General features: G+C 44.3%; 1 protein-coding gene across 5 annotated transcripts in view; it reads left to right on the forward strand.

The window, feature by feature from the left end:
- Positions 1-26,088, forward strand: part of LOC146839624 (membrane-spanning 4-domains subfamily A member 4A-like) — a 132,984-nt gene that overhangs the window by 47,365 nt on the left and 59,531 nt on the right. For 4 of the 5 annotated variants that reach the window (XM_085651703.1, XM_085651706.1, XM_085651707.1 and 1 more), the window contains one exon: positions 12,538-12,697. In XM_085651703.1, the coding sequence (XP_085507829.1) occupies positions 12,551-12,697 (147 nt within the window). In that variant the 5' untranslated portion in view covers positions 12,538-12,550. Of the gene's footprint in view, positions 1-5,941; positions 6,082-12,537; positions 12,698-26,088 lie in introns of all 5 variants that reach the window. The other variant, XM_085651702.1, reaches the window with a different exon arrangement.

Genomic DNA, 26,088 nt, shown 5'->3' on the forward strand with positions numbered 1-26,088 from the left:
TAGGTTTTTTTAATTCTCACCCAATCACCAACACAAACAGGGGATGCCCTGCCACACCTCTCTAGTGCCGTACTTCTTCTGCACAGCAGATTTCACATCCACCACACCTTCTAACTTCCCCTTTTTGACTGACTTCCAATCATTGTTCAATTTATATCCAGCCACTCTACCTCTCAAAAGCGCAAAAGGAGAACCTCCAGTACTGATGTGAGGTGTCATCCTCAACGCCCACAACATGTCCTCTACCTCTTTCCTCCAATACAAACCCTTCACAAGAGCCAATTGTAACTGATCCTTAATCCCGCGGTTCAATCGCTCCACTAAGCCATTGATGCGCGGATGGTAAAGGGACGTGAGCACATGTCTGATGCTATTCTCAGCTAGAAAACTTTGCATCTCCTTGGACACCAATTGTGTCCCATTATCCATCACCAATTCTTCCGGAAATCCTTCCTTGTGGAAAACTTCCTTAAAAAACTTGATCCCCACTTCAGCATTCTCACTGTCCACAAACTTCACCTCTGGCCATTTTGTCATGTAATCCACCAACACCAAAACATACTTGGGTGAACAACCCATGACCCCGAAAAGTCCAGCGATGTCTAATGCAAGTTTACACCAAGGAGTATTCTTGACAACAACTTAATCCACAGGAGAAGGGTATGTGACTAGGGTCTTATCGCTAAGCACACACATGAAGCAATCACAAACATAATGTTTAATAGCCCTGTCCACTCCTGGCCACCAAAAATGTTCCCTTACTCTCCGTTTCATGGCCCGAATGCCCAGATGACCCTTGTAAGCTAGGTCTAAAATCCTCTTGCACATGCAGCTAGGGATCACCAACTGACCACACCTGCACAAGATACCCCACACAATAGACAATTCTTCATCAACTCTCCTTTATGGAATTGATTCAATGGGGGTGTCCTTACATTTGGACCAACCAACAGAAACAACGTTTTCCACCGCCTTAAGCTCCACATCTTCACAAACTGCACACAACCATTCCTGTTCCCTGCTGCCCCCTTCATTCTGAGGACAAAAACATTTCCCCAAAGGAAATTCTTGAAATAATTCACACCCCACCACAACGCCAAAGCCTCTCTTTCGATGGAGGAATACGTGTTTTCTGCCCCTTGCCATATGTGTGAGGCAAACGCAATGGTTTCCTCAGAACCATCAAGCCTTTTCTGCATGAGGACAGCACCAAGACCAACATTGCTTGCATCAGCAGACACAATAGTTACATCGTTGTTGTCAAATGGTCTTAGTGGTCAGGCCAACACAATTTCCTTTTTGATACATTGGAAACTGTCCTCACACTCCTCGCTCCACACAAACCCCCTTGTTCTTTTCGAACAAATCACAAAAGCACACAATTTTATCACAGAAATTTCCTACAAATTTGGCATAATACTCCACCAACCCAAGAAAGGAACACAATTGGCCCTTATCAACAGGTCTAGGAGCATTTTGTATAGCTTCCAAAATTTTCATCTTAGGCTCCTCACCCTTAGCAGAAATGTGATGATCCAAATAGCCCACACCTTCTTGGAAGAATTTGCACTTGTCCCTCCTCAGAGTTAATCCACTTGATTTCACAATATCAAGAACCTCTTTCACTCTTGCATCGTGTTCGGATTCAGTCTTCCCATAAATAAGTATGTCATCCTGGAGGAGCACCACCCCCATGATATTACCAAATAAATTCCCCATTAGGCGATTGAAATACCGCAGATGCCAATGCTAAACCAAAAGGCATACGTATATAGCAGTAAGCCCCTTCGGGCGTGACAAAAGACATGAGATGCCTGGAATCCTTACTCAACTCAACTTGATGGTATGCTGAAGCGACGTCTAAGGAAGTAAAAAACTTTGCACCATCCAATGTTGCCTATATTTTATTAATGTTCGGCAAAGGTTGGTGATCAAATCAAATGCTGGAGTTAAGATCACGCAAGTCCACAAAAGGTCTCATGGACTTGTCTGCTTTGCGCACCAAAACTATGGGCGCCAACCACTCAGACCACTCGATGAGCTTAATTATCCTCATGTCACACAACCTTTTCAACTCCAACCGCATTTCATTTTGCAAACTTAGTGGTACTTTGCGCACTCTATGGGCAACCACTCGAGCACTCTCCTTGAGGATGATTTTGTGTTGAAAACCCTTCAACTTGCCTAAACGTTTGCTAAACACCTCAGGAAAGTACGGACCAATTCATCCGCCATCAAATGCCCAACCATCCCAGTACAGGATAAAGAAGTTGACAGGGACACATCACTGGATCCCTTCATTTTCCGACTAGATAACACCATGTCTGGATGGTTAGGGTCCAAAATGATTCCTAACTCCCCTTGTTCTTGCCATCCCAACAGATTCACACCCTCTTTCACAACATAAACATGTCCAGTGGCAGAGTTCCCATCAAACTCAGGACTTCCCTCAAATTTCCCAAAAACATCCATCCTCCCGACCCTTAGGAAAAGATCTTTATGCTGGATTGCTGTAGCTGAATGTCCTCCAACTCCCTAAAATCCTTCTGGTTTATAAGCGTAAAAGGAGAACCAGAATCAGCCAAGAAGTTGATCTTCCTGTTAATTCACTGTAACCACGCAAATAGTAGCTTTTCTTGTACGTGATAAGTAAGCCATCAAGAGGGAACGTCATATAACCCCTACCATCGATGACATTCTGAGTGAATTGAATGGTGCTGTATGGTTCTCAAAAATGGACTTACACTCAGGTTACCACCAACTGCCCCTACATCCAGACTCCCGATATAGCACTACTTTCTCCACCCATGTAGGTCTGAGAAGAAACAGGTGCCTCAACTTCGGGATCACGAGTGCCGCCGAGGTGTTTCAGAGCACCATTAGTCCTCAGTGGACTCCCCGGAGTCCTCAACATCTGTGACGACCTGCTGGTGTACGCCACATCCCTAGAAGATCATCACAAAAGACTCTGCAGTGTCCTTCAAAGGTTTCGAGAAGCCAGCCTCAAGTTGCACAGAGAGAAGTGCCAATTCCTGCAGAAGAAAATCAGCTTCTTCGGATAGATGTTCTTGGACAATGGGGTGGCCCCAGATCCCGACAAAGTATGACATTCAGGATGCCCCGGCACCCTCGAACGTCTCAGAGATGCGGAGCTTCTTGGGGATGGTTAATTTCTGTGGATGCTTCATCCCAGATCTGACCAACATCATTAAACACCTCAGGGAACTGACAAAGACAACCACCACATGGCAGTGGGGCCCCGACCAAGAACGAGTCTTCAAAGACACCAAAACAGCTCTCTCAGCAGACACCACATTGTCGTACTTTGACCCGGCCCAGCCTACCAACATTGCCGTTGATGCCAGCCCCTACTGGCTAGGAGCAGTAACGTAACGAAGAATGGCCCCAGTCGCCTATGCAAGCCGCTCCCTGACAGAAACCGAGTAACACTCCCCCCCCCCTCCCCGGGGATAGAAAAATGGATCCTCCAACCCGGCAGACTATTTCTCAAGGCACTCCAGGGCGGCGACTAAAGCAGAAGAAGAGGAGGCCAAAGACACCGAAGAATACCTATGTTCATGGCCGAACGTTCCCAGCCGATGCCAATGAGGATCGAGACACTAGTTCAAGCCACCAGAAATGATGAGTGCCTGCAGCTAGCTATCGCTGCGGTTCGGGCTAATGACTGGAGATCCATCCAAACCAGTATGACCAGAAGGACAACACATGCGAAGGCCTCGCTAGAGTCGCTAATGAGTCAAAGAAGAACTATCCATTGACAGCAGTGGGTGCCTTTTGACTAGTTATCCCGTCAAGCCTTGCTCAACAAGCAGTGGAACTAGCATATCGAGGGCATCAAGGCGTTGTGAAAACGAAAAGTCGGCTGAGACCAAAAGTGTGGTTCCCGGGGATGGACATGATGGTTGAGCAGGCCGTCAGGACATGCCAGTGGTGCCAGGTCTCAGGCCAGCCGAAGTGACCTGCACCCGTCATCACAGAAGACAATCCACAACGACCGTGGGAGTGTGTCAGTATCAACTTTGGGCACTTGCCGATGGGCGCTATGCTCTCATGGTTCTGAACGACTACACAAAATACCCCGAAGTAGAATTAGTGAGGAGCCAAACCGTCATAGAGGTGATCACCAAGGTGGAGAAGATCATTGCTACTCACGGGATCTTTGAGGTGGTGAAGACAGACAATGGCCTGCCATTTCAGGGACAAGAGTTTGCTGACTATCTCAGATCCTGGGGTATCCGCCATCGGAAAGTAACACCCCGCAGGCCTCAAGCAAACCGGGAAGTTGAACAGTTCATGCGCACCCTCAACAAAGTCATTCGCATTGCCCATGCCGAAGAAGCGCCACTAGAACGAGCCATATACAGTTTCTTGAGGGAGTACCGATTTACGTCCCATCTTACGACAGAAAGAGCACTGGGACCGGCGAGCATGGGCCTAGTTGTACGAGACACAATTCCCCATCACCCAAATTGGGTTCCGTCCCCGATTGACAGTGCCCGGGTCCTAGCAAAAGGACCAGCACCGATGATCAGTCCAGTATCAAGAGAAGAGCGAGAACGAGCAAATTCCGCCTCCCATTTGAGCAATTCCAGTGGACAGTGACTCGCCGGAGAGGCAGGATGATCACTGCTAGAAGGGGAACGGAAGAAGTAACACAGAATGTGTCTTTCTTCAAGAAAGTTCATGCCGGGACTCCCAATCCGGGACAGTAGGGAGGAAGGCCCAAGTCAGAGAGTGGTCGAGGAAGGGGAAACCCGCCAGAGGATGATCCCCATGGCTACCCTGAACGTGCCCGACCGGGAGCCCCCATCTCCACAGAGAGACCCTGACGCAGGACATTCCAGCTCCCCACAGAGGTCCCCGGATGGCGGCGTCTCAGAAGAGGAGGTCCCGTATCTGCCCCCATCCAGAGAAGAATGTTCCAGGTATCATCTGCGGAGCAATCCTGCCCCCTCCTCCCATCTGGCTGGATCCCTGGTGTGAGGGACCAAAGTCACATGAGGGCTGTGACCTGTATCTGCGTCATTGAGCCAGAAGCAGACTCATCATCCTGAACTGGTAACTGATTGTTTGTTGTTGTTGTTTTGTTTAATTAACCCCTTGCGTGCTCATGACGGTTCCACGCCGTCATGAGTAACGGTAACCGTATGCTCATGACGGCTTGGAGCTGTCATGCCTCTGTCGCTCCGCCCATGTGGCACTAATTTCCTGCCTGTGCGGGCAAATTATTAAGTGGGTGGGTGGAGTCATGAAGGCACCACGCCGTCATAAGCACACGTCGCCCTGACTCATGACGGCGTGGTGCCGTCATGAGCACCGAAGCGCCGTGTACCCACCCCCTACCCCCCACCCGTGCCGCGGCAGAATTTGCTACGCGGCGAAGGGGTTAAGGTGAGGAAGAATGTAATGTTCACAGTGCGGGGTGACGGTGCAGTTCACCCATGCACGTAGAGTACGCTTTGACCCTGGCACATGACGTAATGTGCCAGGATATAAAATAAAGAGGCGGGGCCCTGCAGAGGTAGTTGGGACTGTGCTGCAGAACCAAATACCTGTGTAGCGTATTTTATTTGCAGCCTCTACACACACATGGTCCCCCGTCACTGAGCTCATTACAACTAGGTGTTCCTGGGACACCTAGAAAAGAAATTACAGGGATACCTAGTAGCAGCCTGTGGTACTGTGCCCTTTCCTTCCTGAGGGAATTTTGTTGCTTATTATGCTACGGCTGGCGCATTGAAATTAAAAATATATATATATTAGCATCTGCAACACTAATAGCTCACATTTTGACTAATGCAAGACCTATTGCATTGCAAATGTTTCTTTTCTGAGCAGCCTCCTGTGTGCATTCACCTGTGAATAGGACTTTGAATCAGCGATGGGAGAATCAATAAACAATGACAGTTTTCCCAAACAGGAGATAAAGAAGACATGTGTAAGTACACCGTACTTTACCGGTGTTCCTCAGTTGAAAGGAAGGCTGAAAGGAAGTGACGTATCGGCTGCTAGAACAAAAGAGGAGGCTGCAACGAAGAATGACGGTGGAATGAGCCAACTGTAAGCAGGAGGTGGGAATAGAGTGGCTTTTATTTATGACAGAAGATCTTGCAGACAGCACATGTACACTAATGCTTGACCTAAAAAAAGAAAAACAAGTGCAGACTTCTGTGATTGTTTTGAAAAGAGCCCCTCGGTGGGCCAGGTCCTGGGGTATTTTCTAAAGAAGGCAGGGAGGTGCACAGGTCCCCTTCCGAGGCTCTTTGAGCCCCGGGGACCACCACCTCTGTGGGGCTTAATATTAATATATGAGGGCCTCGCAGACACCCCTCCAGGGTCTCAAATGAGCCCAAAGGACCACCTCCTCCCAGGACTTTGTTTAATTAAAGGAGGGGAGGCGACACAGACCTCTACCCTCCTTGCCTGTTGCAAGCCATGGGGGCACAGACCCCCATGCCCTGGGTACCACCAACTTCCTGGGCCAAAATGAAGTTTTGAAGTGGGAGTGGGGCCATGAGTCCTCCCCTCCAGGGCCATATACAGCCTGGGGACCGCAACCTCCCCAGGGCCAGCCCATGAACAACAATGGAGCGGGCAGTGAGACCTCCCTCCTGGAGTTTTATTTGGCCCTGGGGACCCCCATACCCCAAGGCCCGCTTCTACTATGTCCCAGGGTGCCCAGCCCAAAGAAAACTGTTTGCTGTTGCTTTTGCTTAGTGGAAGCTGACCGCTTCAGCCTAGTATAGCCAACACTTCGGTTCCAGCGGGCGGGAGCTGTAGTAGTGCTCCTGCCTGCTGGGATCAGAGGTTTCATTTTTTCCCTGCCTGCAGACATGTGAGAAGGGAAAGAGATTAAACCATTGCTCCTGCACAGAGGGAGCTGCCTTTCCAGCTTCTCCCTGCATGTAGCAGCAATGCTGGCTCCCGCAAAAGGCAGGTAGCTGTCTGGGACTGTAGGGGCCTTGAGGTTCCGCCCACAGTTCCCATTGTGCACACTGGGTGCCCTGGCTGAGACTAGGACAACCAGAAACTCATGGCCGGGCCCCAGGCAATGGTGTCCTCAGGGCTGAAATTAGCTCATGGATGGGGGCCTCGTGGCTCCGCTCCCCCATTCAATGTAGCCTAGCCTCAAGGGACGGAACCCTTGGGCCAAAATCAACCCTGGGATGGGGGCCGCAGGGCCACCACCCCTTTGAACAAGTCCTCCGCCATCACAGCGCATGATGTCACAAGGCTTGACATCGCAAGTGGCAGTACAGGAAGTGCCCTCGCTGCAAGTGACATCACAAGAAGTGACATCAGATATTAAGATCTCAGACATACGTTTATCAAGAATATCATGAGTACATTTAAGCACAGTATGAGATTTAACAAATGAGATTCTGCGTCTGGGTTGTGCCAAGAAAGTGGCACAAGCCTGATGTAAAATCTGGGCCTCAACTAATACATTTAATTTTATAAAAAACATACCACAAAGAAATTAGCAACAGAGAGAAGTACAGTAGTAGATCTGTTCTGCTCAATTGTTTGCAAAGTATCCAATTTAAAATATTTTATGGGGTTAAGGCACCTGCTGCAGTGATCTTTGTGTGCCAAGTAAATCTCATGGAATAGCAATAATTGTAAGATAACTCTGGAGGTTAACGCTTTTGCTGGAGAGATCTGTGTTCTGTGTTGTCCCTTATTTTAATCAAAGTAGTATAGAAGGTTAATGTGTCTTCTGCAAAGTACATCATGTAACAAGTAGATGACAGACTAATATTTTATGTTGATAGGTAAGTCGGTTACTGCTCTGAGCTCTGAGATTCTTTTGTCACATGCAGTTCATAAATTGTAATCTTTTTAATATAGCACAGTGAGTTAAAAAGACGTGACTCCTACACCTTGTAACCCTATCTGAATTATGTAACACGTCTTGTACATTGATTTACACACTTACTTGATTTATTGTCAAAGTATAATGAGTATGTTAGGTAAAGCACTCTGCCGGCACCCTGAATTAGGATTAGTTGCACTATAAAAGAAATATAATAGTGCTATTTAAATTGTTATTATTATAAGTACTGGGACAGACCAGCACATCTGCATTCTTACGCTGCATGCACTTATATTCAGCGACTGAACAAAGTAAAAAGCATGCCTCTGTTAAGTACCTGTGAAGAGGACAACGTGTAGGCGCTACTGAACGTGTCCTGGAGGTTGAAAATTGCACTGGGACGAGTTCAGCATATTCCTGTGAGGCCCAACTTCTTGGCAAGGTGGACGGCATCCATCTTGTGAAAATACCCCTCTGACCCGAGTGTACCCCCGACTTGTGCCCTGGTTGGGCCCCGAGGGGATGGGTTTTCCCTGGGCCTAAATTGGCCCGTGGAGGGGACCGCGCAGCCCCACTTCCCCATTGAAATGAGAGGAGCCTCCCCTCCCCACTTTATAGGGAGAAAAAGAAAATGAACAAGGGAAAACAAAGGACAGAAAAACATGAGAAGAAAAGGAAAAACAGAGGGTAGAAAAAGATACAGAAAAGGCAAAACCGAAGGCAGGAAAACAAGCAGGAAGGCAAAACAGAGGGCAGAAAAATGAGCAGAAAAGGCAAAACAGAGGACAGAAATACAAGCAAGAAAGGCAAAACGGAGCAGAAGAGCGCAAAACAGAAAGCAATCAGAACCACACACCCACTCACAGACCTACTTTGACACTCACGCATCCACTCACAGACCCACACAGAGACTCATGTACCCACTCACAGACCCACTCAGACTCACATACCCACTTACAGACCCATTCAGACTCATGCACTCACACACAGACCCACTGAGAAACTCATGCACTCACTCACAGACCCATTTACAGACTCATGCACTCAGTCAAGTCAAATACTGTCTCGCAAACTCATGGAGAAACTCCCAAACCCACTGAGACACTCTTACACCTACTTGCGGACCCACTCAGACACTCATGCACCCACTCAGACACCCACTCAGAGACCCATGCACCCACTCACAGACCTACTTGGACACTCATGCACTTACTCACAGACTGACTCACACACATGGAGGCACTCACAAACCCACTCAGATAATCTCACACCCACTCACAGACCCACTCAGACACTCACTCAGATACTCATGCACACACTCAGACACTCACTCACAGACCTATTCAAACACTTACGCAGCTACTCTCATACTCAGTGACACTTATGCAGCAACTTCCAGGTCCACTCAGGCACTCACACATCCACTCACACACCCATTGAGACACTCATGTACTCGCTCACACACTCACTCTCAAAGGTTACAGATTACAGTTAGAAAATAAAATTTAAAAAACTTTAGAAATTTACTTATAAAAGCACAGGTTACAGGGACATGATAGTTAGGAAGTAGAATTTAAAAACATGTAGAAATTCACTGAAAAAACAAAGGTTACAGGGCCATTGTAATTAGGAAATAGAATTTCAAAAACCTTCGAAATTAACTGAAAAAACCAGAGGTTATAGGGACGTTATAGTCAGGCTCAGATTTCACTCATACAAAACCAGTGAAATTCAGCAGTTATAGTTACCTGAGCTAACTATAAATTACGCCCCTTCAATGCACTGCTTATGACCTCATATATTACATCACTCTACCTCTACGTATAAGTGCCTTATATATGACAGGGCATTAAAGTTTAGAGGCCCAGCAGAGTTCCTGCACTTGCATGTGTGTAGTGCAAAGGGCTGATGCAGACTGTTTTTAAAAATAAATTGTATGCAAATTTGACTTTGGTGGTATGGACACTTTAAAAGTGATAATCTACCTTATTTTTACATATATAGCAACCCCAAGTGTCACAGGGATGGGGGCCATGTAACTACAGGCATGGTCCTTATAAAAGATGCTGTATATGCCCTGGTGAAGGAAAAACTGCCCATTTTATTTTTCCTCATGTTGGGTACTCAGCTCCATAGGCTAACACTGCAATATTTTCCTTAAGTATAACTATTGATAGGAATGGGTAAAAATGTAATTCGAAGACTTAAAAGATTGGTATTGATAAATCCAGCAACTTACAATTGTTGAATTTATAGTAACTGGTACAGAAAATAAGTTATAAAACTTTCTATTCTGTGAGCCAAAATCCACCCTTCAAGTAGTCTCCGCTGATTGGTCAGCCTTAACAGGCTTAGCCAGACTACCTTGATGAGGTTACAAGTGGCTGCAGAGAGGAGGGGTTATCTGATGGTGATAACACTGAAGCTGTGGAGGATAGGTCATAAAGAGGATGCTGGGTAAATCAAACTGAGCTCAAAGAGAGAGAGCAGATCAGTAAGAAATGCAAGCCCTACCTAACCCCATATCCAGTGCCCCCAGCCAGATGGGAGGCTTAGGACAGGAATTTGTAGAGGTCAGGAGGAGGAGAGCTAATGGAAATGAGCCACACTGTGGGCTAGTTTAGCCAGCTATTACTCCCTACTTGTCACCCCAGAACATTGAATAAATATGTGAGGCCTGCATAGTCTCTCAGATCTGCTCCCTGAAATTACAAGGAGAAGAAGGACACCCTACTGGAATTTGGATTTGCACCCAAAGGCCTGGACTCGACTGACAGTGCCTGCTGCACAATCGGGTACTACAGCCCTGGGGTTTGTACTTTGCTTCCAGAAGGATTAGGGAGTGGACTCCCTGCAAGTTACACGTTAACAGAGCCCACCTGCATCATCCCCACTAAGACTCCTCATCTTGCAGTGCGTCCAGTGGACTTTTAAAGATTTGGCCAGGTGCATTTTGGGAATTATAGTCCAGACATCCCAGAGACCATCTAGGAGATTCCAGACCTTTGGATTTGTATTTTGGACACTTTGAGCCTACAAGAAGACCTTCAGGAAGCACCTACTGAAGTTTAGAGCACTTTGGAGAGCTTTTGTGAAAAAGCTCCATGAGGTGACCGACCCGACGTTGAGAGTCAAGTCGATTACCTTTAACAGCGACCTAGCCTGGATTTCAGGTTTTTCTCCCTGAAAGCTCTGGAGCTCCAGACTTCCAGGATTTGACCAGGCCTTGCAGAAAGTCAAACCGGTGACCCCTCACTGAATCCAACCTGCTGTTGTTGGGTCGATCGACGTCAGAAGAAAAAGCTCTAGAATGGTTTTGAAGTTTGAAGTTAACATTTTGACCAATGCCTCCCGCTTAGTGTCTCCTACCTGGCCTCCATCGCGGTTGCCATCAAACTTTGGCTTTGTCCTGGTAAAACGCACCCAGATGTCCCAAAGTGGTGCTATAGGTTTTTAAGCACTATAAACAGGTTAATCTTTAAAAATTCAAATCTCTGGTTCCCTACATTGGGGTTTTGTCATTTTGATGTCTATTTGTTCATAAAAATATAACCTTTTTTTCTAAAATGTATTTACTTATTTCATGATTGGTGTTTTTAAATGCTTCACACTCCTGTCTCCTAAGTTAGGCCTGACTGCTTGTTGTCAGCTACCAAGGGTTGAGGAAGGGGCTAATTTAGAAGACCTTTACTGGACCCCTTACCTTGCTGGTGGCCTTATTACTAGTGGTAGGTCACCAAGAATGTTTTAATGTTGTGAGGAGCTGAAGAGAGTGCAGCTGCCCCACAGCCACACTATGGGGCATATTTACAAGGAGGCGATAATAAATTATCGCCGCTTTAGCGTGGGGATTACTAACGCCCAGCTTTGCATCTCTAATGAGAAGCAAAGTGGGCTTTCCTGACCTGACATGACAGGAGAAATGTCGCTAAGCGACATTTCTCCTATCATCAAGCCCCACGCTATGAATTATAGCGGCAGGAAAAGTAGCGATAACCCCTGTTATCGCTACTTTCCTTACGCCTGCTTCAGGACTGACTTAGCCATGATATCCTATGGAAGGTGGATATCATGGCTAAGTTTGTGAGTCCCTATAAACAAGCTAACGTGAGATTATCGCTGGGTTTCCAGCGATAATCTCATGTTAGGCAGTTAGCGCTAGGATTTTTATTGCTTTTGAGATAAGCGTTGCTAATAGCACGCTATTTCTGCGATAAAAATCCACGCTAGCCGGTGATAATGAGAGCCAGAAGCAGTGAGTTTAGCTCACCCTGTCTAATTGGACATTGACTTGCCTCCAGTTCTCAGAGGTTAACAGGAGGCAAAGTGCTTCTACATAAATAATTAAAGACATCAATAAAGAAATCAATAAAGGAATATAAACTAATAGCCTGCTTGGTCATGTGATCCATACATGCCACCAGACCCATTTCAGGGGGGAACTCGCGATTTGTAATCTAAAAATGGCTTAATTTTGGCTGCCTCCCACCTAAAAATGCCTCTGCTTAAAAGACTTCACTATGGTAAATACATTCTCCCAATCCTTTTTTAGAAATCTCTCTTTTTCCTCTTCTAAAATGCTAGCATGTATGGTGACCCTATTTCATTTTAATTCCACCAAATTCTTCAAAGTACTCTTGGAGAAAGAAATAGAATGGTATGGTGATCTCTACAAAATATTTTCTGTTCTTTCCACATAGCTTGGGACACACAATGGCAACTACACCGGCAGGAAATGGAGTGTTTGTGATGACACAGTACATCCCTACGACCAACTCTACTGCAAACCAGCAGAGGGCAACAGTGAGTCAACCTGCACATTTACAAAAGGTCACTAAGGGAGGATCAAAATCTATGGGGGTAAGTGATGGTGCATGATACTTTATTTAGTCTCCTTGTATGATGATAGGCAGTGAAACTATGCCAAGGTAATGCCCCCATTCCGAAAAAGACTACTATATTCCTGAAGGGAAAAATACTGGTGTGGAATTACACCAAAATAAGGCGTATCAAGAGAGAAATATTGGTCTGGTACCCACAGTATTACAGAGACACCGCAGATACTTATTTGCAAGTTTTTTCCTTCAATGCACTGATAGAGAGATGCAGGATGCAAGGAGATGACAACACTCAGGGGCATATTATTAAGAAACGGCGTTAAGATTAACACCGCTTTAGCGGCAGAAAACTGCTGCTGAAGCGGCGATAATGGGCTTGATAATATGCCCTTGAGAATTCCCATAGAAGCCCAGGTTCTGGTGTCAACATGGGCTTCTATGGGAATTCTCTGCGCCATATTATCAAGGCCATTATCGCCGCTTTAGCGGCAGTTTTCTGTCGCTAAAGCGGCGATAATTTTAACGCCTGGCTTGAAAATATGCCCCCTCACTCTGTAATGCTGTGAAGGCCTGTCTGCAGAGAACACGAGCCACGCTCAAGAGGGCAAACATCCACTCCCCCACCGCCCCCACCAAGAATCTCAGGATCTTCATCAATAAGAAACTTGAAATAACTGCCCTAACCAATGCTGTCACTGCGTTATGTTTCCATACCCTGAAGATGTTGGCGAAGATTTTCAAATGGCTCCCAATCAGCACCCGTAAAACCCTCACGCACACCCTGGTCACAAGCAAGCTGGACTACGAGAACACCGTCTATGCTGGGATCCAGGGCCGGTGCTAGGCATGGGCAGTGTGGGCAGCTGCCCAGAGCCCCTCGGCAGTCTGACTACGATGGGGCCCCCCACGAGTCCATCATCCTATTAAAATGGTCCAATTACGGGTGGGGAGCCCCCTCCCTTGGGGTTTACAGCCGTGGGGCCCAAGGCGGGCCCCCCTCACCTGGCTCGGCTGTCATGGACTGAAAGGGCAATATGACACCGCATCCCTTTCAGCTGCTGCAGACTGGGCAGGGCTGGGTTTCTGGCTGTGATCAGCCTAATCGCTGCATCTGCATAGCAAGGGTTCGGCAGCTACTTGGACTGGCATGAGGTGTGAAGTGAGCCCTGCCCCTGCATGAATGAAAGCAGAGCATCCTGCAGGGCTCACAACACAAAAACCTAGATAGAGTGGCCTCACATCACAAAAGGTGCTGCTCCTTCCATTGAAGGGAAAGGGAGGAGACAGAAAATGGACAAAAGGGTTATTATTCTTTTCTTTTTTTGTAACTCTGTTTTTTTTCTCAAACAAGCATGTTCATCCAAAACAAACATAAAAGGAGTTAAACATAAATAATAACTTCAGTTATAAGCGCTTGGTGTTTTTTATTTTCATGTAATTTACATGAAACGAAGGAAGCATGAGCAATTGGGTCTGTAAAAGATTAGCGGAGATGATAGCATCCAGTTAGGGGGAGGGATGGGGTGACCACATATCCATCCTTATCACCCCCAAGGGGAGTGCAATGAACCCTCCAAGATACACCCAAGTTATATTCCCCTCAAACCACTCTCAATTCCTTGTTTTACGCATCTGAAAAGTAACAGGAGAGCAGTTGTGTAACACACAATGATGGGGGCCCTCTCTGCAGAATGTGATGATGGTCTCCCACATCTCACAAACATTTATTGGCCCTGGGCTAAATGGGAGCCCCCTGGTGGGTTGGGGCCCAATGAAGCGTTGTGGGCCCATCTGTGCTGCAGGACCCTGTATTGCGTCCTGGCACGAGATGTGTAGCAAGGTAAGAGGTCGGGGAGCAGAGTGGTGAATAGAAGCACATGTAGGGGAGAGGTGGAAGCTTGTGAGACAGAAACAGCGAATGGAGGGTAGAGGTGAGAGAGAGATAAAACATGAAGGGGGAGATTTTCAAACCTTTTGCGCTGGTTTTGCGTCACAAAAGTGACGTTAACCAGCGCACATTCTTTTTTGTTGCTATTTTCTTTCCAGCACAAAACTTGTTTTGCGCTGGAACGCACCATCCTAAGTAGTGCAAAGCAGCACGAAGCGCTGAGGGGGTGGTACATGGGCGTTCCCATGTGACCACCCATGCCATTTGACGCAAAACCATATTTACAAAGATTTGTGAACATGGTTTTGCGGCAAAAGTTAACGCCCCTTCAAAGGAGGCGCTAACAAGAGAAATGCTTTCATTTCTCCATGCTTTTCCGACTTTGCATATGTGCTGCACTGTGCAGCACATATGCAAAGTGGGAAAAGCTTTGTATCAGACCCAGCATAGTATTTTGTACAAAACCTATACTACACTCATGCACACACTCTAGCGCTACGGTGCTAAGGTGCGTGCATGGTGCATGGTGCACAGAGCTGAAATGAGTGCCAGTGCAAGGGAAAGGGGAGGAGAGGCAAATGTCTGAAGATATGGTGCTCTCCTGCTCCCACCCTGTCGCGCACTGCACCGCATCCTCCAAAGAGTTGAGCATGGAGGGGAGAGGTGGACATAAGGGAGGCAGAACCCGTGAACAAAGTAGAGGCTGAAGAGAAAGATGAAAGGCAGTGCTTGGATAGGAGAGGTAGATATAAGAGAAGCGGAACCATCAGGAGAACTTAAGTGTCATGAAGAGGGAATAGTGAGTGCTGGATGTAAGAGGTCAAGACAACCAAGAGCAGGTAAGAGGCTGGGGTAGAGAGGCAGGGGAGAGGCAGATTTCAGTGAGGTAGAACCAGTGAGAAGAAGGCTAGAGACTGCAGAGAGGTGAAGGGCTCATCAGGTAGGTAGGAGAGGGGTGTAATAGAGGCAGAATTTGTGAGAAAGGTAAGAGACAGTAGTAGAGATAAAGTGAAGTGTAGAGTATGGAAGGGAGACAGAGGTGGATGTAAAGGGGACAGACAAGCAAAGAAATGTTAGGACGCTGAAGGAAGAAATGAGAGGTGAAGGGCAGTACATGGGTGGGGTATTTAGATGTAAGAGAGGCAGAACAATCAAGAACGTTTATACATAGACGAGAGAGGGAATGAGAAGAGGTGGATGTAGAAGGCCAAAATCAGTGAAAAAGGTAAGAGCCAGGGGGAGAGATGAGGCATACAGCATGGTGGAGAAAGGTGGATATAAGAGGGATATAACGAAAAAGAGAAGCAACGAAGCTGGGGATAGCAGAGAGATTGATGTCAAAGGGGCATATTACACGAAATAAGGTGAGAAGAGATGAGAATAAGAGTAGAGCACGAATGGAAATAGGTGGTGTAAGGGGCAAAATCTGTGAGAAGTGATTAGAGTGTTCAAACGGATGAAAATCGAGGGAAGATGTAAATGGGGCAGAACCAGTGACAAAAGATATAAGGCTGGGGGGGAGATGAGCAGTGAAGGTATTGTATTGATAAAAGTCATAGCTATGAGAGAGACAGAACCAGCAAGAGTACATAAGCAGAGAGAGAAGTGGATGCAAGAGAGAAGACCTACCAAGAGATAGTAAGAGGTTGGATGAAGAGCAAAAGAGGAGGGGAAGGTAGATGTTAGATGTGCAGAACCAGCAGGAGAAAGTTAAATGCTTGGTGAGAGATTAGAGATGAATGAAGAGTAGATCAGGGAGATAGAGTTTGATGTAAGAAGGGCAGAATTAGCAAGAGGAGAGAGGGAAGGAGGAAGGGGAGAGGTGTATGTAACGAAGCAGGAGCAGCAAGAAAAGATCAAAGGAAAGGGGAAAAGGAAAAGGCATAGCTGGATTTAGGATGACATACCCAGCAGAGAAGCTAAAGACTGGGTGGAGAGTTGAGATGTGAAGAGTAGGGCAGGGAAGAGAGATGTGGATTTAAGAGGGGCAGAATCAGCAAGTGAAAATGAGAGGCAAGGTGGAAAGATGAGAGGTAAAGAGTAGAGCATGGAGGTGTGAGGCTCAAGATGGATGTAAGAGTGGCAGAACCAGAGAGTAAAGGTAAAAGGCTTGGGAATTGGGAAAAGATGATACGTTAAAAGGAGAGCATGCAGAAAGAGGTGGATGTAAGAGGGGCTGAACCAGCAATAGAACAAAATAGGCTGAGCAAGAGGTGAGGTGAACAGTAAAGCACAGAGGAGAGAGGTGAATGTAAGTGGGCAGAAGCAGCAACAAAAAGTAGGAGGCTGGAGAAGAGGTAAAAGTGCCTTGGAATTAGCATGTGCTGCTAAATACATTGAGCCTTCTGCCAAAGTTTGCAATTACCTGTCTCTTTATTTTCCAAGTACAAAGTGTGGCTTAGATTTGCGATGTGTGTCATCTTTCACAAGAATTTGTGATCTCAAACCATCCCCGACATGTCTGCGGAATTACAGCCTGCTCTCTGTGTACTCTTACTACTCTTACTACTCTTGATCTTTCTATTAAATCTAGCTCCCATTTGGGACCCTTTTATAAATATCACAGCCCCTGCCCTGACCTCCATTTGCAATATCGCCCTTGCGTCGTCATCTGTCTCTACCAATGTAGAAAAAAACAAAAAAAGCTGCATTTGTTCCTTTGCTCAAAAATCCTAGAGCAGGCTCAATGCTTCTCGGCATCTTCTAACATCTCTTTGCTGCCTTTTTCTGAAAAATCCTTGAAAGATAAGTCAACAGGGGGGGCGTGGCTTGCACGCCGCTGCGAGATGGCGGTTTGTGCTTGAGCTCTGCGCTGGAGCAAGCGCCGACGGAGGTTTGCTATCGCCTCGGATTGCCCCGGTCATTTGTGAAGGTGGCCTCATGGATATGAAGCTGCCAAGCATGTAATGAGAGACGTTTCCTGATCTTTGAGGCTGCCGGTGACCATATTTCGGGCGTTTTTAGGTGGCGCTCGGTGTTTTTGCGAGCGGCCGCCATTTTGTCTCTCTCAAGAGTGGGATGTTTTCTCTCCTCAGCACGACGCCGTCACTGCTACGGATTTGCCATGTATAAGGACTGACAAGAACTGGTGAAGTTGCTCACATTTCCTACATTTATACTGTTTTTTTATTATTTCCTCCTGCTGCTTTGCTGCCTGTTATGACCATATTGTTTGGTTTCCTACTGCCATATTTCTAGTCAGCGCACCGCCATCGCCCTCTTAGGAGGTCTCATTGACTGATATTTCCATACTTCGTGGCTGTTTCTGGTTGTTGGAAGGTGCCGTTTTTGATTTCTGTAGGGCATGATATTTTTGTGAGGTGGTTCCTTTCTCTGCCCTGGAAGAAGCCATTATTATCGTTCTCTTGATGTGAGCGCGCTCTCTATTTTTGCTTGTTTCCTTTTTTTTTTTTCTTTTTTTTTTTTTCTTTTTTTTTTTTTGCTTCTGCTGAGGTGGTGTGCTCTATGGCTGCGAATATGGGCCCGTCACCAAATGCTAAGGACGCAAAAGACTCTAAAGCGTCTCTTAAAAGGTCCAAACAGTTATCCCCTACACCTGAATCTGCGCAAAAGGACCCTAGCGCCACTCTTGAGTCTATCCTGACGCGCCTTAATGAGGTCTATGAAATTGCGCAATCTACCAAGACTAACACAGATTTACTGCAAGTAGAGGTGCTAGCCATCAGGAATGACTTCAAGGCCCTTTCTCTTCGTGTTTCGGACACAGAAGCACGTATTAGTGGCGCAGAGGACTCCATGCAAAAGCAATCTAGATCTCTCTCATAGTTAGAGCGTTCAATGGCAGCTTTGCGGAAAAACCTTACTGAGCAAGAAGATCGTAACCGCAGGTCTAATCTGCGCATTTTTGGTCTTCCGGAGGATGTTGAGAAAGATGCATCTTCTATGATTGATTTCCTTTATCAATGAATTCCTTCCACATTGCAAATTTCTTTCCAAAGGGATTTTGAACTGGAACGTGCACACCGTGTTCCCACATTTCGTCCTAAGTCTGCTACGCAACCTAGAGCGATCATTTTCAAGCCACTGCGCCATCAACACACTGAGCAAATTCTGGCTCATATGCGGAAGGTTAGAGTTGTCTCTTGGAATGGCCATCGCATTTCAATTTCTCAAGACTTTGCCAGAGACACGGTCATTAGGAGAAAGGGCTTTCTTAATCTTCGGAAGCGTTTAGCCGAGATGAATATTCCCTTCTCTTTTGCTGGCCCTTCAAAATTCCGTATTACTTTCAAAGGGCGCTCCAGAATCTTTGATGGACCTGCTGATTTGGCCTCGTTTCTGGATAATCAGTTGGAATCGCAGATGGAACTTCAAATGGAGGCCTCGCTGGATCCTGGCTCCTCTGGCACCTGATATGACTATACATAATGCAATGAGTTTTTGTCTTTGCCAGGTCTATTAGGTTTACCCTCTCTTAGATCTGCGTGGTGGTCCTAATGTCCAATGTTCTGGACGTGCTGTTGTTGTCTTATGTTTTTCATTCCTATCGTTATAATGTAGTGGCCTTTTATTGTCGTCAGTCCTACGGTATGATTCGTCCAATTTTTCGTGGTAGTATTTCTTGATGGTTCTATTTCACTTATGTTCACTTGTCGTCCTTATTACTCTTCTCATCCCCAATGTGCATTTCTATATTGGTCCGGGTCCGTTTCTTCGCCCATTGTAGGGCTTCTTAATTCTCTTCAAATTTGTGTGTATGATTTGGTCTTCTTTTTTTCGTTTATGGTCTTTCTGTCTGATCTTCGTCTTCGGTTGTCTCGTTTATCTGGAGTACGCCATTGTTTATTAGTGTTTTGGTATATTGTTTGGTTATGTATTTGAGTCATAGTATTCTTTTTAGATAAGTATTAATTGCTGTTATTAGAGATAATCTTTCTTTCTGTATAATTAGTGTCTATATATCTCTTATTGTTATATCATTGACTGTTTAAGAATTATTATTAATTGTCTTCTTCCACTAGATTGGAGGTATAGCGTTGTACTGTGTTGGTTGGGCTCATGCTTCTTTATTTTCATGCTCATATATCTACGACATTATCGCCTTTCTTAGTTACATTAGTTGTAACGGATTCTGTGTTTCAGTGGTCAGTTATTTACAAGCTTATTTATAGAGTTTACATACTGATATATAATCTCGTTTATCTTAATTATTTGCCATAGAGCTTCATTGACTGTTATACTTATCTTTACTACATTCCGTTCTCTACTATGTTTCACTTTTCTCTTTTTTATCTTCTTTTCATAAAGTACCATATAGTATTCTTTGTATTGTATTTCTTTTTCTTTTTTCTTTTCTGCTCTTGATGATGTCTACTCTGGCTTGGTTATAATTATAGTGTTGTTTTGATTCATTTTTCACTAGCTCTTATTGAATTGTATTTTTAGTTTATTATTATGAAGTACTGTTTATCTCCTTTAGATGGTTCCTCTTTTTAATTACACATAATCAGCTATGTATTGGTCTGGGGTTATATATGCTGATGAGTTTTATTCCTCCTGTTGGTTTCCTTGCTCTTTTTCCCATGCTCCCCCTGATATGAATTTGGTCTTTTTCAGACCTTCCTTTTGGGCTCTTATCTCTCCTGCTTTATCTATTTTCTTGCTTTCTTTTTCCTCTTCTTTTTCCTTTTCTTTTCGGATTTCCTCCTTGGATTCTCCTTGTTTCGTGTTGTTGTCTAGTGTCTGGAGGCGTGTCTGTTTGGAAGTTGTACTTCATATATTATATATGCCATATCCTTGTTTCCTGAGGCTAGCTCTATGTCTGGTTTGAATATACTCTCCCTTAATGTTAAAGGATTAAATCACCCAGTCAAGAGGTCAAAAATTTTAGACTACTGCAAATCCCTGTCTTCGGATATTGTCCTTTTTCAAGAGACAAAGGTCTCTGTCAAGGAGGCGTCGTTTCTAAAGAAAGAATGGGTTTCTGATGTTGCGTGTTCAGATGCGTGTGGTAAACGTAATGGGGTAATTACTTTAGTTTCTAAACGATCTGGATTATCTATTGTTTCCTCTGAACAGGATACAGAGGGTCGTTGGCTACTTTCTAAGATATCCGATGGTAATGCTGTTCTCTTTGTTATGAACATTTATGCCCCTAACAAAGATGATCCATCTTTTTGGAAAGTAATCTCCAAAAAGCTAAATAATACTCCTCACTCTGGCAATCTTGTTGTAGGGGGAGACTTTAATTTACCAATGGATCCTATTTTGGATAGGAATTCTGCCTTTACCTTTCGTCCCCCTCAAGCACATAAACAACTGATTAATATGTGCTCTCTGACACATCTCCAGGACGTGTGGCGTCTTCATAATCCCACTGGCAGTGATTTCTCCTTTTTTTCGTCTCCTCATTCGTCCTTTTCACGCATTGATTACCTTTTGGTTCACTCCTCGCTTGTTCAATCTGCCTCTTCCCCGCTTATCCATCCCATTTTAGTTTCAGACCATGCTGCGGTGACGTTCACGCTTATGTCTTTTGCCCCCAGAGCAAGGTCTCGATCTTGGAGACTAAATACAGAAATTTTATATGATGACTCCCTGATTCGAGAATTTTCTAATGAGATTGAGACGTTTTTCCTTGAGAATGTTGGATCAGTTAGTTCCCCTGTGGTTCTCTGGGATTCTTTCAAATGCACTTTGCGTGGTCAGGTTATTCAGTGTATGTCAAGGAGGAATGCTGCCATTAAGAAGGAACTCACGGATTTAGCAGATGAGATTAAACGTCAGGAATCTCTTTTTCGCAATTCTAAAGATAAGTCATATTTACAATCTATTAAAAACTTAAAATACACGTACAATACCATAGTTACTAAGAGAGCTCATATTGGCCTTCAGGCTCAAAAATCTAAGAAGTTGTTGTTAAAAAATCGTGCGGGTAAGATTCTTGCAGCTACATTGAAGTTCCAGGAATCTTCTTATAAATCCTCCCAAATCTCTTCTATTACTGACCATCTTGGTACGAAAAAATTCCAGACTGCAGAAATTCTTGAGGTCTTTCGCGACTTCTATAATAATTTATATACGCCCTCTACTCAGGCTTCTTTTGAACGTTGTCAGGAATTCTTGAAGACGGTTCCTTTGAAAGCTGTTTCGGAGGAAGATAATAATTCTTTGAATTGCCCGATTACCTCTGATGAGATCATTTCCGCGATTAAAGCTACTCGTTCTGGTAAGGCTCCGGGCCCTGATGGCTATCCTATTTTGTTTTATAAGACTTTTCTCTCCGTGCTTGTTCCGAAACTTCAACTGGTCTTTGATGCTTTTATTAAGGATGGCTCGGTGTCTGGTTCTGCTGCTGATGCTACTATTGTAGTAATCCCCAAAGAAGGGAAAGATCATTCAGACCCCAAAAATTTTCGCCCTATTTCCCTTCTTAACATGGAAGCTAAGATTTTTGCTAAAATTTTGGCTAAACGCTTAGAATCCTTTATCCCTCAATTGGTTCATCCTTCCCAGACAGGTTTTGTGAAGGGCCGTCTTGCACGTGATAATATTCGTACTTTCTGTCACATTCTCGGAGCCGCCAAGCGATCTAATCTTCCAGCAGCGGCCTTGGCTCTTGACGCTGAAAAGGCCTTTGATAAGGTTTCGTGGCCTTTTTTACGAGCCGTTTTATGTGCGCACAACCTTGGTGATTCCTTTATCCGTATGGTTATGTCTCTGTATTCCAGGCCTCGAACTAACATAAGAGTGAATGGAGCTACGTCATCCTTTTTTAACCTCCGCCAGGGTACGAGACAAGGTTGCCCTTTGTCCCCTCTTTTATTTTTGCTGTCCATTGATCCTCTTCTCAGAATGATTGATGTTTATCCAGACATTAGGGGTTTTTCTTTTGGATCTCATCAGATTAAAACAGCTGCTTATGCTGATGACGTTCTCATTTTTTCAGAAGATATTGCACGCGCCATCCCTGCTATTTCTGATACAATTTCTATTTTCTCAACGGTTTCAGGGTATACCCTGAACAAGGATAAGACCGAGATGTTCCCATTAAATGCTTATTGTTTCTCCTCTCATAAGGATTCGGCTGGTTTTAAGTGGCAATCTAAGCAATTAAAATATTTGGGTATTTATTTTTGTTCCACTCTTTATGCCACTGTTACATATAATGAATCTCAAACTATTCTTAAGGTACGACATCTTCTAGAAAATTGGTCTCCGAAACATATTTCTTGGTGGGGCCGACTCCAAACTCTTAAAATGATGATAACACCTATTATTAATTTTGTTTCCTCTATGCTTCCAGTTCAGCTCTCTGATGCCTTCTTTCATGAACTTGATTTAATTACTTCCAAATTCTTATGGAATGACAAAAGGGCTAGAATTGCCTATAAATTCTTGAGAAAATCCTATGATATGGGAGGTTGTAACCTTCCTGATTGGGGGAAATATCAGTCTGCTTTTTTGGCCTCCCAGGGGGCGCTCTGGTTTTCCTCTCCCTCTATGCATGTTCCGGCTTGGTTGCTAATAGAACAGGAATTGGCCTCTCCTCTTCCGACTGCCTCTTTCTTAACCACAAATACCCTTTCTATTCCATTTTCTAGATCTATTATTCTAGACACTATTGCTGCGGTTCGCAAGGTTGATAAGAGAGTGGCGATTCCATTACATAAGACTAGATGGTCATCTATTTGGCGGAATTCCAAAATTAAAATTACTATCGATCCAGACTTGGTGTCTTATTGGTCGGGGAAAGGTATCTCACTTGTTAAACATTTATATGATTCCAACAATGATCCTCTCCCTTTCTCTTCCCTGGCTCAACTTTTCTCTTTATCTAATATAGATTTCTATACCTTCCTTAAGATAAAAGTAGCACTTGCTAAAGTACATCTGCATCCTTCTTCCCCTACGATTACGCTTTTTCAGTTATGGGTTAGATCTGGTCATGTAGCATCTAGGATTTATAAATTTTTATCGTCCTCGACACTTCCCTCTCAAACTGTTACACAGCAAAAATGGCTTCATCATTTTGAACATGATGTTACCGATCATATCTCTTCAGACACTTGGCAGGATATTGGTAGGCTTTCTCTTCGTAATAAAATTGCCCCTTCTTTAATGCAGTCTAAGTTTTTCTCTATTAATCTTCTTCACTGGACTCCCACTTGTTTGTATTCGTTAAATCTTAAGGAAGATAATTTATGTTGGAGTTGTGGTCTTGCACCAGGCGATTTTCAGCATATGTTCTTTGATTGTTCTCTTCTCCAACCCTTTTGGGGTTTAATTCATAAACACCTCATGCTTATCTTTAATATTAAGTTTCAACTTTCATTTCCGTTAGTCCTTTTAGGCCCGCTGGCGGCCTCGGTCCCATTGCCTCTAGACTCCATGGAGGTACAACTGTTGGATCTTTTACTAACCGTTGCAGTCAAAGTAATTCTCATGGAGTGGAAATCTTTTTCTTCAGTCTCTTATCATACTTGGTGGGCATGGGTTTCTTTCCTACGTAGTGCTCATACTTCAGTTGAGCATGCTCATCTTTCTCCGTCTATATCTTCTGGTGTGTGGTTGGCGCTAGATACGTACATGCAATTGGCCTCAGAGGGGTTGGTGGATCAATATCCCTTTGATTTGTCTATTTAATGTTGTCTTGAGTGTTCGGTGAATCCTTTGGAAATCCCTCTCTTTTCTCTCCCTTTGTCTTGTCTCTCCTCTTCTCTATCCTGTCTCTTCTCTATCTTTGCTTTTTTCCTTTCTTTCCTCTTATCCCCAGTTTAATATCTAATGATGATACTTTTGATAATTACTTCTCCCGGTTTTTCATTGCTTCCTCCTCAATTGACGTATGTCTCTGATACTTTCAGAATAATGAATGTTTAGATATATTTTTATTGGTTATTATCAACCTAACATTTTATATATTTTAGCTGTTATCAATTGTATCATTCTTGCCTGTATATTATGTTTGTATCTAATCTTTTAAAAATAAATTCTTTTGAAATCAAAAAGAAAGATAAGTCAACAGACAAATCCCTTTCATAAAAACTAAATGACTTCTTGATTGCTTGCCAGTTGTATTCTGACCTCTCCATAAGTTGGAAGTAGCATTTCTTGCTGTGTCGGACAGTTTGTACCTGATGCTTGATCAGGAATGCAAAGCAGGTTTGATATTACTAAATTATAGTGTCGAATTCATCAGTTTCCCATCCGGTGCTTTTGAATCAACTGAAACAACCTGGAATTCAAGGTATTCCCTGACGTGGCTTTAGCTCTATCCTTTCTGAGAGGCCTGGTCTCTAACCAAGAAAATGTTTTGGACTTGCATACAATCCGTTGCTTTTTGGAGAAAGACAAATTCATTCAAACTAAGTAGCAAAACAGCAGGCATCCGCATCTTTAAGGGGCCTGGTACCAGATACACTGCTCTTTGGTGGCTTCTGGAGCTGGGCCAATCAACCACCATGGTTGTGTCAACAACAAAATCTTGGATTTATTTTCCAATGTCTTCTCTCCTTGTATGTACAAACGGTGTGTTATCTACTTCTACTACATCCATATGCAACACAAATTCCTTCATTTTCACCTGTCATTAAGCAAGACTGTTGTACAGTCAATTATCTTCTTACAACCAGATTGTGCAAGTGCTCCCTGTTTTGAACGTTCCACCCTACGCATTTGGTACCTTTCAGATAATTGAGAACCGTGATGGGATTCCAATATGAGGTAGATGCTCTTTTCACTGATTCTCGCTACCAAACGATCTATCCATTTGCCATTGTGCACTGCATAAAAGGGCAAGCTCATTCTTCAGCACTATATTAGTCTTTCAGTTTATTCCAAAATCCTACGCTCTGTAACAGTCACGCACGTGCCATCCTAAAATTAGGAGGAAACATATTGGAGGTAGATACCTTTCCTTTCTATCTGCACAGGATTGGAAATGTCTCAGTCTTGAGCTATGGTGCATCTTAAACCTTCACGATAAAAACTAGTCTTTCCATACATTAGTATAGCCTGTACCTTTTCCTTGGAGATCTCTTAGTGCCAGGATAGTGTGGCATTTTCATTCATCTCTTTCAATATAACAATAACTAAAGAAATTTACTTTATCTGCACAATTTGGTGAAATTTAACAAAACACCCTGAGGAAAGGGGAAGGAGAAGAAGCCCAAATATCTTGTAAAAGTAGTTTGAAGGCCTATTAGGTATCTGCTCCAACATGTTTTAAAATGTATCAATTGTCAATAACTGTCCAAGAAACTAGAACCACTAGAACACTAGTTATCCTGTCCAAAGAGTATTAAAATACATTTACCAGGATGCTGCACGGATGTATGACGTTACAACGCATGCTTTTACAACGCATGCTGTTACAACGAAACTTTTACAACGCAAATGCATTTACAACGCATGCTTTTACAACGCAAGTCTATACATCGACTTGCACTAGATGGCGTGCTAACATTAGAAAAGTGTAATTTACTATTCCAACTCCAGTCCACGTAACAGTAGGGAAGATGTTGGGATAGTAAACTACACTATTTGTAATGTAAGCACGCCAT

The sequence above is a fragment of the Triturus cristatus genome, chromosome 4_1, assembly GCF_964204655.1.
Source record: "Triturus cristatus chromosome 4_1, aTriCri1.1, whole genome shotgun sequence".
Taxonomy (NCBI): domain Eukaryota; kingdom Metazoa; phylum Chordata; class Amphibia; order Caudata; family Salamandridae; genus Triturus; species Triturus cristatus.